Here is a 13,829-nt window from a genome sequence, read left to right on the forward strand (position 1 = left end):
GAATAATTATTTATTCTCTGTTGAATCGTTAGTGTTCTCCTTCACAAAAAAATAAACAGTCTCTAATTGTTATGGTAGTTTTCATTTTAATGGAGAGCAACAGAATATCAACCAAAATTAAAAAAAAAAAAGGAAAAATCACATTACATAAAATGTATAAACTGATTTGCATGTCAGGGAGTGAAAGAAGTGTTTCAATGCCCTGTAATTTTTATTGTGCCAAATCACAACAGTCTCCTCAATGTGCTTCCTTTTCCAAGATGCCGCAGCGAATGGATGCCCTGGCAGGCGTATTTTCCGTCTTGTTTTTTTGCATAATTTGTGTTTCTGGACACTTTTCTGGATATTCTTACACCAGAGAAGCGCTTCTTAACTACTGTCACATCTGCGGTGGATAAACTCCCACCACTTACTCTGATTCAGACACATGACCCTGTATTGTGGTCTATGCACCTGTTCCATTCTTGCACTGATCATCACCTGCACTCATGTATATATCAATCTGCTTAGCTCTTTTTATCTTTAAGTGTTTGTCTTATCGTATGTCTTGCACAAAGTACAGCAGCAATTTCCTAATGTTGTAAATCTGCTCAACATTTGGCAATAAAACTCTTTCTGATTCTGATTTATACTGTAAGATGAGGACTCTACAGTAATACAAAGAAACCCAAAGAATCAGATGATGCCTGTTAACAAACACTTGGTCACAGTGGAAAGGAAAAACTCAGTTTTAACAGGAAGAACCTTCAGCAGAACTAGTGCTCAGGGAGGGGCGGCCATCTGTCGCCAGATGTTCACTCTCACTTCACTTTAACATATAGAAGGAAGATGTTTGTTTGCACGATTATTTAGTGCAAACATGTATTCTGTCAGATATCTCAGACTTTTATCTGAGTTAGTGCTCAGCTAAGATTAAATAATTATTGGTGGTAATTTTTACATCCATGTAGATGAGAGTCCCCTTCTGCTTTTGGATCATCTCTCCTCATCTCATTTCCTTGATTTCTTTGCTCGTGTAACAGGTGCATTAGAAAGATTTTATCATTATTTTTCATGAATATTTATATGTTTATTTTGTGTATTTGTATTTTTGTGAACTTTTGTTTGTGTGACCTTTGACTTCCCATGTGTGTCACTTCCTACTCTCCTCAGTCAGCCGAGGCCTCGCTGGGCAGAGGTGAGTTTCTGTTTCTGCTCCAGTTTACAGAACAGTTGCATGCAGTAAAGGTGCTAAAAAAAGGTTCAAACCCAGTTGGTTATATTTTTATAATATTGTTGGATGTTTTTAGTCTAAACTGTTTTTCTGTTGAGTGCAGCACTTTATTGTAATATGCTAATTTGCTGAACTTACGCTAGGTTAAGAGAACATGCAGGTGGTTTCTCATGCGGCCTGCTACTTTTCCCTCTTATAAAGGTGTGCACGTAGAAAATTTAAATGGCAGCATTAAAAAAAGATCAAATAGAAGAAAGTCTATTAATGTTAATGTTTTTATTCATCAGAGCACAAATAAAAAACACAAGTTCACCTAAAGTATTTTCATTCAAGTCTCCAAAAACTCAAAACCTGATAAAAATGAACACTGAGCAAAACTCCAACGTCTCATTTTGTGCCGATGAACTCTGCCGTGACCACTACAGGGCGCCATCTCCGTATAACTGAATGGACGCTGCGACTGTGGTCATCTACGTTTAAGTGGTGTTACATGGAGAGAAAGCAAGTGAAGCGCAACAGAAGCCAGTTAGAATCAGATTGACAGACTTTTAACTGACACACCAACGCTCGGCTTCATTACATCCATGAACCTCCTTTCGGGTCCTCTTTTCCTCCTGTCTGGCAGCTCGAGTCTCAATTATACCTTTAAAACCATGAGAATAAAATCAAAGTGTGAATGAGAGTTCCCGATAATCAGATTCTATAGAAAACATGGAGAATGTAGAGTATTTACTCTGAATATGTTCATTTGTTCCCTTCAATAAAAATCAATCAGTTCATCAAATAAAATCAGTCGTTGATCGACTCAGTTTGATTGACAGGACAGATGATCAGAGGTGCAGAGAATGGGTGGAGTTTGTGAATGAAGGAGCAGCCAGTAAAGGAGTGGATAAGACCTGCAGCACCTACATCATAAAAGGAGACCAGACCCTCCTCATAATCCACAAACACCCCTATCATCTCAGGACCAGACTGAAGACAGAGGGGGACTGGAGGACCAGCAAGAGCTCTGTATTCATTTCCATTTCTCAGCCACACAGTCCAGAAACCATCCTGAGGACACAGTGGGATTTTTCCCTTCCTGTTGATCGACTCTCTGGCCACTCCTAAAGTCCAGGCAGTATTTCCTTTAACCTGAACCTCAAAGTAAAATCTGCCTGAAGAGAAACTCTGCTTTCCTAAAACATTAACACAGTAAGAAAATCTCTCTGGGTTGTCAGGAAGTTTCTTCCTCACATCACCACAGTGCACTTGTTTTTCATCATCAGACAGGATGAGTTTAGAATTTGCTGTATCCAGATCCAGAGTCACGTCCACTGCATACTGCTGGACCCTCTTCAGCTCAGCCTCAAACAGCTTCTTCTTCATAAGTTTCCTGAGCGTCTCCTCCAGCTGAGCCACAGCTCTCACCACAGTCCCCTCGTATGATGGTGGACGGACGCTCACTCCTCTCCAGTCCTTGGTGGGTGGAGCAGCTTTCAGGGACAAGAAGCTGGAGTAGGTGGAGGTGGTCTTCAGAGCGTGAGAGCTGCTCCACCTCAGATCTTCTCTTCTTCAGCTCAGAGATTTCCTGTTCCAGATCTTTGATCAGACCTTCAGCGTGTTTCTCTTTTGTTTCCTGTTTGTCTTCGATCTCCTTTATGAGCTCCTTCAGGCCTCTATCGACAGACTTCTTTAGAGCAGTGAAGACCTGAACACCTTCTGCTTTCTGTCTGTCTGCATCACCTTTACTCATCTTCACTGACTCTTTGATCTGCTGAATCTTCAGTCGTCTCTTCTGGATCATCTGCTGAATTTCAGCCTCTGTCTTCTCCAGCTCTGCCTTCTTTCCTTCATATTCGTCCTTCAGAGGAACAAACTCGTGGTTCTTGTGGTCTGAAATAGAGCAGCGTGCACAGACACATGTCTGGTCAGTCTTACAGAACAGCTCCAGAGGTTTATCGTGCTTCTTACACATTCTGCCCTCCAGGTTCTCCACAGCATCAATCAGCTGATGTCTTTTCAGACCTTTCTTTGTCAGATGAGGCTCCAGGTGAGTCTGACAGTAGGACTCCTGACACACCAGGCAGGACTTCAGGGCCTTCAGTCTGGTTCCAGTGCAGATGTCAGGGAACTTCTCCTGGTTTGGCAGCTTGTTGCTCTGAGCTGCTGTAGCTGGCCTTCTGCTGAACTTCACATTTGAACTGAGCGACCACCTCAGAGATGAAGGTGTTGACCCTCAGATGAGGTCTAGTGTTGAAAGTTTCATTACACATGGGACACTGACACCTCTTATTTATGTCCCAGTACTCAGTGATGCAGTTTTTGCAGAAGTTGTGTCCACATGGTATACTGACTGGATCAGTGAACACATCCAGACAGACGGAGCACAGAAACTGATCTTCAGATCGCAGACTGCTGGCAGCAGACATGTCTGCACTCTGACGGAGAAAAAAAAAGAAACACTTTTTTTTAAATTCACAAAAAAAAGAAAAGAAAAAAGTGTCAGGTTTGTACTCTTTACATGTGTCTGTCAGCAGTTAGAGTTACTATCTATCTACTGTGATAGGATTTATATTCCTGTAAAAAGCAGAGTGATGAGCAATGACCAAAACTGCAGGTGAATATAAAAAGTGTGTAAATCTCCAAAATGACTCCATGTAGTCACCTGAGGTGACTGGCATATTATCAACCTCTGATGGTTCTTGAATAATGTGTAATGTACTTTCTGGTCCCAACAATTTAATAGCAAAATCTACAAAAGTTTAACTTATCCTTCTTAATTAAATATTTGTTTAGAGTGTTACAAACTATAAACTTTTCCTTCTCTGTGTTATATTCAGAGTATACATCCATTAGTTTATTTGATGCGTGACATACTTTTATAACATACCACTTTACAAAAAATAAATGTTTTTCCAATTAAAGCACATATTTATTTTGAAAATGACTCAGAACATTTTATTAAGGATAAAGGAAGCAGACAATAACCTTGTGTTCTTCTGTGATGTTAGTGTTGGATGAAGGGAGCAGTATCCTGTTGGCCAAGGATCAAATGCAAACACATGACACTACAGAATGAAGTGAATGTGAGCCTTTACTGGCTGATGCAAACAGGAAAAGTGGATAATAAAAGCCAGAAGAGTCAAGAAAGGAGTAATTAAAAAGAAAACACAGCATGAAACATCACAGCAACTATTTCTTCTAAATACTAAAAATGTCTTTCTTACATAAATGGAAATAAAAGGATATTGAACGTAGTCTGTGAGCAGTTGGCAAACTTTTGCAGACAAGTCTGTGTTTTCTATGCAAACTGCAGCGAGCTCGTCAGCCTGCAGACACCAAAGCGAGGGAGCTTTTCAGTGCAGCACCAATTTCACCAGAAGACTGCCAGTGAAGCAATCCACATTCTTCCATAGTGACCAGTGGTTACCAAGAAGTCATAAGCTGATGTTGAGGCCTGTTTGACTGCAGTGTAAATGATCCACATTCCAGTGTTACACTGCATTTTTAAAATGTTGCCTCACCGCCTTCCCTGGTGGGTGATCTATCTCTACACATTTCAGAATAATTAATGAAGATATTTGTTAGTGAGGTGTGTTTACAGATTTAAGTCTTCAGCAGAAAACTGAGCTGATGGTCGCTCACATCAGCTGATTAATTCATGTGGCTGTAGGATGAGCTCTTTGGAGGTCCTGCTGAACTCCTTTATTTGCAACCGTCCCTCCTTCACCTGCACAAACACCCTGATTAGAGTCAAGCAGCTCAGTGTTCTTCTGTCTGCTGGATTTCTGCCCCCTGCTGGCCTGGAGACAGATGACAACAGAGAGATCAGAGTGACAGCATCACAGGCAGAGGGCTTCATTCTCAGATACAAACACGTATTCAGTACCTGACAGTAGAAATAAAGGGCAGTGATCACCAGCAGCAGAGTCAGCGGTAGGATGAGCATTGTGATGAGAACTGTGAAATCTGTTGGAGCTGATAAAAACACATTCATCTTTGTATTAAAGTGAAAATAGTAGGATAAAAAGGGAGAAACAAGAACGTAATACTGTGGTAATTTCTAAGTTATTACCATTCAATTAATGCTGGTAGTTTCTTCTTGATGCATTCTCAATCATCCAGGAAAGTAAATCTCCAAAAAGTTGATTCTGTTCATCTGGACGTAGCGTTTTATGGGAGAAACGTTTCGTCACTCATCCAAGTGACTTCTTTAGTTACTTCAGTTCAGTTTGTACATGGAAGAAGTGGAAAAGAGGGCTTTGCTATCCTACCCTGGAACACCACCAAGCCATTGGTTCAGATATGTGGATGACACCTGGGTGTAAATCAAATCTCAGGACATACCACAATTCACTGATCACATTAACTCGGTGGACCGACAAATCAAATTCACCATAGAGGATATGAAAGTGGCAGGTTAGCCTTCTTAGACTGTGAGATTTCCATCAGTAATGAGGGACATCTAAAAGCTGACGTGTACCGTAAACCTACACATACGGATCAGTATCTAAGGTTTGACTCTCATCATCCACTGGAGCACAAACTGGGTGTCATCAGGACGCTACAACACAGAGCGAACACCATCCCCACTGACACAGCGACCAGGGAGGCAGAAGAACAGCACATCAAGAAGGCCCCTTAGTAAATGTGGTTATCCCAGCTGGACTTTTGTCAAAGCTGGAAAGGCACCTAAAGAAAGCTCCAGCCGATCCAGGAGAGAAGGACAACTGCTGCCCAAGTGAAAACCTGTAGTGATCCCATATGTGTCAGGAGTATCGGAACAGTTGAGACACATGTTTTCTAAACACCGGGTCTCTGTGGCTTTTAAACCCCAAAACACGCTGCACCAAAAACTGGTCCACCCCAAGGATCGGGTCCCCCAAACAGAGTAACATAGTGCACGCTGCTAAGTTCCAGGAGGATTGCCATGAACATCGGGGAAACCAAACAACCTCTGGCGAAGCGGATGGCACAACACAGAAGAGCCACCTCATCAGGCCAGGACTCTGCAGTCTATTCACACCTACAGGCCAGTGGACACTCTTTCAATTATGAGGATGTACACATCCTGGACAGGGAGGAACGCTGGTTTGAGCGCAGAGTCGAGGAGGCCATTCACGTGAAATGGGAAAGACCATCTCTGAATCAAGGAGGGGGCCCAAGGGTACATCTTTCGCCATCTTACAATGCTGTGATTGCAGCCATTCCCCAACTCTCTGTGAATGGTACTCATGGCCATTGATCAGTGGTCTTTGGTCAGTGGTTGTTGATCAATGGTCATGAGAATTTGCATAATTAAGATTAAGGAACTGACCTCCCAGCTCATTGTTCCTTCAGTGGGCTGGTTTCAGTCATTATGCAAATGTACTGTTTATAAGATTGGGGAAACCTGCAGTCAGCTGAGACTGAAGAAGTCACTTGACGAAACGTTTCTCCCACAAAACACTACGTCCAGATGAACAGAATCAACTTTTTGGAGAGGCTGGTAATTTCTGTGTAATAAGCAGAGCTTATTACAGAGCTGCAAAATGCTGAACTGCCTGTTTTTTTTTTTATTAATAACATATATGTGATTATTATGTGTCACAGATTTAAGCCCCATAGGGCTTAAATCTGTGACTCTCCACCATTTAAACTTAGAACTCAATAAGCTTCTCAGACGAGATGTAAAACATCTTCAGGAAACTTAAAAAAGTCCAGACGCTTTTATTTCCAAGCTCCTTAGATTTTGCAGCTCTGGTTCCTCATTATTAAACAGAAGCTACCACTAGTAATTGAGTAGTAATAACTTGGTAATAACTTGAGTGGTAATAACTTTATTATGTGGTAATAAATTACCACATTACATTCTTGGATTTAATTATATTCTGCTGAAATAAAAACATTTAGTTGGAAAAATAATTAGCATATAACAAACCACAGTTTCTACGGGCTTAAAAAGAATTCAAACCGACAGATGTCACTGAAACATCGATTTTATCTGGCTAATGTGGATTCAGGTCATAAACAGTATCATCAAAAACTCTGACAGCAAACTCAGAAATTCCAGCTTCCGACTTCAACTGGAATGTAACATATCCTTCAGGAAGCCAGGTGACCTGGTTCTTTGGGTCATCAACTCATTCAGCTTTCAAAGCTGTAAACATCTGAGAGTCTCTGCTTCAGCTTACCTGACACAGTGACAGACAGCAGGCGGCTCTCAGAGGAGAAGTTATGAGCGATAGCATAGACGTGATAAACACAGCTGTAGTTTCCTTGGTGGGCGAGCTTTGCAGCAGGAAACAGGAAATAAGCAGAGTGATTGACAGCTGGTTGGGTGTAGTTGTATGCTGTGTTGGAGGAGGTGAAGGTGAGCTGGAAGAAGCCTCCTGGGTACTGTGGCTGGATGGAGCAGCTGATGGTGAAGTTAGAGCCCCTTGATACCCGAAGCTCCTGCTGCTGGGCTTTGGAAACCCCGTTCATGGAGGACACAGAGATGACTGGCTGAACCAGGAAGTCTGTAAACACAGAAAATCTTCTGAATCTGAGGTGAAAGAGAGAGGCTTGATTCATTCATGAGAGGTGGAATGGTGGAGCATTTTGGTGTTAGCAATATTTAAAATGGTGAAATACCACAAGCTTGTTAATGCTACAATCCAAAATAAATCCAAATTTGTGTGTCCACTTCTTATTTTTAAAGTCATTAAAGATATATGCTGTGCAAACACTCCACCCTGGAAACAGAACAGCTCGAATAACTGATTGAAAGCTCCAAATGATCCTGACACTCACACCATGATGAGTGGATTTTGAACACGACTGTAGTTTCTGATGGTTGAATTGTACACCAGTGTAATTAATTTACACTGTTAGGCTGATATAAACAAGTTTTATGTTCTTGTACAGACAGAAGGAATTCACAGTAATGGTTTAGAGAATCGTCTTTGAACTGTTACAGGCTGGGTTTCCTTGTTTGTATTTCTGATAAAATACTACTTATTATTAATCTATTGCTCTCTTTCACAGCATGTCTTTTGTCCTGTCTTTCTTCTCTCACCCTAACCAGTGGCGACAGATGGCCGCCCCTCCCTGAGCCTGGCTCTGCTGGAGGTTTCTTCCTGTTAAAAGGGTAGTTTTTCCTTCCCACTGTAATCAAAGCGCTTGCTCATAGGGGGTCATATGATTGTTGGGTTTCTTTCTGTATGTGTTACTGTAGGGTCTACCTTCCAAAACGACGCACCTTGAAGTGGCTGCTGTTGTGATTTGTTGTTGTATAAATAAAACTTAAATTTAAAGGAATGGTAAAATGACAGCAACATGGTGGCACAGTAGTTAGCACTGTTGCCTCACAGCAAGAAGTCCCTGAGTTAAATTCTGCCATCGGACCTCGGTCTTTTTGTCTGTCTGCCTGCTCTGCCCATTTGTGCGTGGGTTCCCTTCAGGTACTCTGGCTACCTCTCACAGTCCAAAGACATGGAGTCAGTGGGGTTAGCTTGATTGGTAACTCTAAATTGCCCATAGGTGTGAGTGTGAATGGTTGCTTGTCTCTTTGTGTTAGCCCTGCAATAGACTGGCGACCTGTCCAGGGTGTACCCTGCCTATTGCAAAAAGACAGCTGAGATAGACTAAAGCCCCCTTGCAGCCCTGACAAGGATAAGAGAATGGAATGCATTTCTTTTAATAGCTAACTGAGATTTCTGCAGAGATCTTGCATCTGTTTCTAAAAACTGTTTTGATTGCCGGTCTCTCACCTCTGACATTTGGGGCAGCTTTGAACTCCAATTATTTCTGATGGAACTCTATTCTCCTGTGCTGGGTGCACTTGTTTATCACCATTCCAAGTTTAACAAGGATTTCATTTCAAGACCTTTCTGTCTTTTTATCTGGGATCTTACCAAGATTTGACAGCATTCTAATTCCTGGGGTTTTTTATATTCACGTTTGCTGCTACCAAAAATGTCTTGTGAAAGATTTCCCTTATCTTATTGACTCTTGTAATGTTGTTCAATCAGTCAGGGATCCCACCCATGACCATAGACATACTTTGGATTTAGTTTTATCCTGTGGTCTGCAGCTCCGCGATATTGACATTTGCAAGCTCAACTTTTCTGGTCAGATGCCTGTTATAATCCAAATTTCTGCACCATGTCCCCGAGTTAAACCTCTTTTACCTGCGTGCAAATTCTGCATCATCCCTCCTGCTACTGCTGGATGTTTTTCTGCTGTTTATCAGAATATTGGTGCACTTCCCTTGGACAATTACTCCCTTAAGCTCAGCGCTGATCATCTGCTCACTTTGTTCAGCATGTTCTTGATGCTGTTCCTCCTTTTAAATCTAAGTACATTAGACCTAAAACAAATCCCTGGTTAAGCAATATCACTCTCAGAAGGACCTCCAGAAAAGTGGAAGGAAAATGGCAAAAAGATCAAAACTACAAAAACGAAGTATTAAGTATCAGACATCATCTCTAATAATTGTTACAGGCCCTGTGTCCAGTGTGAAGGTTACTTCAGCCACCTGTGGAAGCTTTTTACAGTTTTTTGTTGATAAGGTTGCTACTACCAGGTCTAACTTTGCTTATAAATAAATGGATTGATTGATTGATTGATAATTAGCTAAGACAGCTGGGTCATTTTCTCTAATGGTTACATTTTTACTTGAAAAGAAATGTATTAAGTCATTTCTTGGTACGCATAAGGCATTCAAATGAATTAAAACTCTGTCTGGGTCTTTGATTGAATACTAAGCTGGAGTTGAGGGTTGCTACCACACCCCCCGCCTGTGCTAAAGGATTCTGACAATGGTATAACTCCATCAAAGCTCTGTACTACTTACTTATTAAAAACAGAGGTTAGGACTTTTTAAACAGAAAGAGCTGATCCAGATGTGCTGTACTGGAGTGCCGGTTCTGCACATCAATAACAGAAAGATCTTTTCTTTATACTAGACTAGCATTTGATTGAGCTAACATATGAAAGCATGGCACTCTCGTGATGCACCCACACAAAAAAGATACAACTCAAGTGAGCATGTGCAATTGGTGCGAACCAGAACAGGTGTGATCAGTGTGGTCCAGTATCACATAGAGCTACAACAGGACCAAGGTATGTTTTAGTTCCTGCTGTCAGTTCAGGTTCTCCTCCCTCCTGTCCTGTTCCCTGTTCCCAAACAACCTGTTAACTAGTTTAATTATCCTACAGCCTTTGTGTCTGTACTTGTCTATGAACTTTGAAAGCTGTTAGGCTGAAGGAGTCCTTCAGGCTGGTTGGACATTGGTTTAGAGGATTTCTTAAGTTCTGCCATGTTGTGACTGCTGGAGACAGTCTGTTGCTAATCTTGCTGCTATCTTTCACAGCTTCATAAATCTCTGTCATATATGAAGTCATGGATGATATCATCAGTATGATTACCTGAACAGGTTAGTTTCAGGATTTGGTAAGAAGAATCTGTCGTTGCACAACCCCTCAAAGGAGATGTGGATAGAACACACTCAGGTGTAATCAACCATGCAGATGTGCGTGAGGAGCGTCGCTTTTCTATAGAAACAGCTGAGCCACAGTCCAGATGTTCACAGAAAACAGCTGCTTCTTTCAGGGTCCAGGAATCATGAGAGCCACACAATGGTCTCCATCCTGCCAGATGTTTTAACTCCAGTGTACCTGCACAGCGACTGGGTCCTCCTACCAGCCTGACATCATTATCTGAAGAGAAAGCAGAGAGGAGCAGAGAGTCATCAGTAAAAGAATAAAGTGAGTTTGACCAGATCAAAGCTGCAGCTCCTCTTCTACCTGAGCAGGTGAGTCCAACAGCTTTGCCAGGTGAGCAGCTGTTTCTAGCTGAGCCTGAGCTTCTACAGTCCAGGAGAGCAGACTCATGGCCTCCACACTGGAACTCTTTGCTCCACACTGAAGCCTCCACTTCTTCATAGAGCGCCCCCTGGAGGACCGAAGGAGGCCCACAGCCGAGCTGCCTACAGACCACCTCTGCATCCTGCTGGTCAAAGTCATCTTCACACACTGAGGACCAGCTCTGGTTAGACTTCACCTCCAGTCTGCCTGAACACAGACTGGAACCATTCAGCAGCCTGACAGAGTCTGGAGACATCAGAGAAGATCAAACAGAGAGATCAGAGACAGCAGACACACAAGAAAAAGATGGCAGCAAACAACTATTCACTGACTCAACCTCAGCACAACTCAACATGACTTCATCATTAATGATAATAATAATAATAATGGATTGCATTTATATAGCACTTTTCTAGACACTCAAAGCACTTTACAATTCCATTATTCATTCACTCTCACATTCACACACTGGTGAAGGCAAGCTACAGTTGTAGTCACAGGTGCCCTGGAGCAGACTGACAGAAGCGAGGCTGCCATATCGCGCCATCAGCCAAAACCAGTAGGCAGTAGGGTGAAGTGTCTTGCCCAAGGACACAACAACCAGTACAGACAGAGCTGGGGATCAAACCGACAACCTTCCGGTTACAAGAGAAGCTTCCCAACCCCCTGAACCACGGTCACCCCCATTAACAACAGAACACATCTTTATAACAGCACACACTGGAGACATGTTAGCATAACAGTTAGATTTCATAATAAAACAGCTGTAGTTGCAGGCCCAGCCTACTGGTTCCCTTTGTGGATGTGTAGTATTGTCCCTTTTTCTTGTGGAACCAGTAAAATTGGTGCAGCTGATGCAGGGACATAACATGGCCAGAGAGACAAATTTGTTGACATATTATATTTTATGTTTCTTTATTTTCCTTTTGGTGGTGATGTTGTATTGTCTGTGTAAATGCTCATTTGATGGTTTTATTCCCAATTCTCCTTCCTATCTTTGTCTTGCCTTGAATATTGTTCTATGAACCCAGTACCCAAAAAGAGACGGTCTGAATCTCTCATCTTCTGAGTAGGCAGTGCACAGCTAGAATAGAGCCAGGGGGTGATGGGACTCGTACTGTTCCAACTCCTTCTATCTTCCATTTTTATTCAATTCTATTTTTTTAAGTGCCAAAAAAAGTGCCACTCCCACCCACACTACCAACCAGGATCCACAAGGAGTAGTGGAGTCTGCCACGATGACAATATCTTGAACATCAAAACTTTTCTTGTTCTTTGACCACCACTGTCATTCCTGCAACAATGCTACAGTACACAGTTTTCTACCTTCTACCTCACACAAAAGGGTTTGTAATCATTTATCATCCACTCTTTGTGCTCCCACAGTATCCTAATTACTTATGAATGTGACGTAGAATGAAAGTAGAGACATGAGGAATCACTGGATGTTTCATATCATCAAGCTAATTAATTAAGCCTTTCCCCAACTCTGAAAAATTAATTCTCGATTACTAGACCAAGCTTATAGAGACGAATGCTTTCCTTTCCTCCCATTCTGTATTTCAAACCAGATATTTCATCACCAAACCTTTTTAATAGTTAATGATGGCACGCCTTGCATCTTGTGTATCAAAGGATAAACACCAGCCATCCAACGTCGCCTGAAAGCTTTTAATATATTTTTCAAAAGTATTTGTTGATATATTTAGGCCACTTCATGGCCCAACATATCCTGGACTTCATAGCGCGGCAGTGGGTGTGGATAATTTTGCGGAAAAAACGGCAGACAGCTGAAACGGAGCGGCCGAAGAGTAAACTTTCAAAATTAAGTACCGAATATTGTGTCACTTATTTATGTGCGAATGTTAAATAACGAAGAACATTAAAACATTACTGTTGGCCACATGTCGGCAAAGTTATGTGACATTAGTGATGTTTGTACTTTCTGTGTTAACTTGGTTTTAAAGCCTTTAAAATATACGCCGTTCAATAGTTGGCCTTAATCTTACAGAGAATCTGATGATTTCATGGATAATTAAAGTCAGTCATATATCCACAAACACAACAAGCTAAAAGTCAGTGATGCTGCTCGGTTTGCAGTCCTGAATATCACAGCACAAGCAGGATTCACTGCACTGTTAATGTTAGCTATGTTATATTGCTGCCTCTGTTCGGTGGTGTCGAGCCAAACGGACTTTAACGTGTGTTTAAACGAGCTGACGGTTCACTCGTTAAGCTGAAAGAAAGATGCTTTAATCACAGGAGTCACACATGTGTCCACTGTACCATCTGGGAACTCTTCTTGTTTAGCACTCGTAATAACACAAACACTAAATCCTCCTGTTTGTAGCAGTGTGTACACCTGAGACTGTCACCTGTCTGTCTGTCCTGCACTCGCTCTCTGTTTCTTTCTCTCTGATTGTGTAATAAAAGTATGAACATGTGTTTATAAGTCACACTTGTGTTTGAATCCTGCAGCTTATCACACATTTGATTTCCATGTGTGACAACTGCAAGTGTCCAGAGTGAGGACAGACTGAGGGACACACTGCGGCACATCATCTGTGAGGCTTTGCACCCCTGATGATCCACCAGGACAAACTCAGCAGTGTGTGAGGAAGAGGAGGAGGAAGAGCCAGCAGCAGCTGACAGATGGAGAGAATAGACAGACTGTTCCCTGTTTGTGAAGGACTGCTGGAAAAGTTTAAAATAACTAATTGTCTGTCCTGAATCAGTCTTATTAGGTAATATTCAAATAATTGTATCATTCCAGTGTTTTCAGTGTGGGAGAAAGTACTCAGGG

General features: G+C 41.9%; 1 protein-coding gene and 1 pseudogene across 2 annotated transcripts in view; both read right to left on the bottom strand.

Annotated features, from left to right (window-relative positions):
• Nucleotides 1–1,469: 1,469 nt before the first annotated feature.
• On the bottom strand, nucleotides 1,470–4,480 carry LOC146705306 (E3 ubiquitin-protein ligase TRIM21-like; annotated as a pseudogene). The gene is made up of 3 exons (XR_014921332.1): nucleotides 4,423–4,480; nucleotides 4,184–4,229; nucleotides 1,470–3,633 (listed from the first exon to the last, which is right to left on the bottom strand). The product of XR_014921332.1 is annotated as an E3 ubiquitin-protein ligase TRIM21-like (transcript).
• LOC146705307 (scavenger receptor cysteine-rich type 1 protein M130-like) overlaps nucleotides 4,277–13,829 on the bottom strand; it is a 65,920-nt gene continuing 56,367 nt past the window's right edge. The window contains exons 15-20 of the mRNA XM_085462952.1: nucleotides 10,967–11,272; nucleotides 10,589–10,879; nucleotides 7,369–7,695; nucleotides 5,085–5,173; nucleotides 4,841–4,998; nucleotides 4,277–4,745 (exon numbers count right to left, since the gene is read on the bottom strand). Coding sequence (XP_085319078.1) covers nucleotides 4,855–4,998; nucleotides 5,085–5,173; nucleotides 7,369–7,695; nucleotides 10,589–10,879; nucleotides 10,967–11,272 — 1,157 coding nt within the window. The 3' untranslated portion in view covers nucleotides 4,277–4,745; nucleotides 4,841–4,854. The remainder of the gene's footprint in view (nucleotides 4,746–4,840; nucleotides 4,999–5,084; nucleotides 5,174–7,368; nucleotides 7,696–10,588; nucleotides 10,880–10,966; nucleotides 11,273–13,829) is intronic.

Source organism: Copadichromis virginalis, linkage group LG7 (genome assembly GCF_057382275.1).
Source record: "Copadichromis virginalis isolate Kocher_CV1m ecotype Utaka linkage group LG7, C_Virginalis_male_GT1.1, whole genome shotgun sequence".
In the NCBI taxonomy this organism is placed as follows: Eukaryota; Metazoa; Chordata; class Actinopteri; order Cichliformes; family Cichlidae; genus Copadichromis; species Copadichromis virginalis.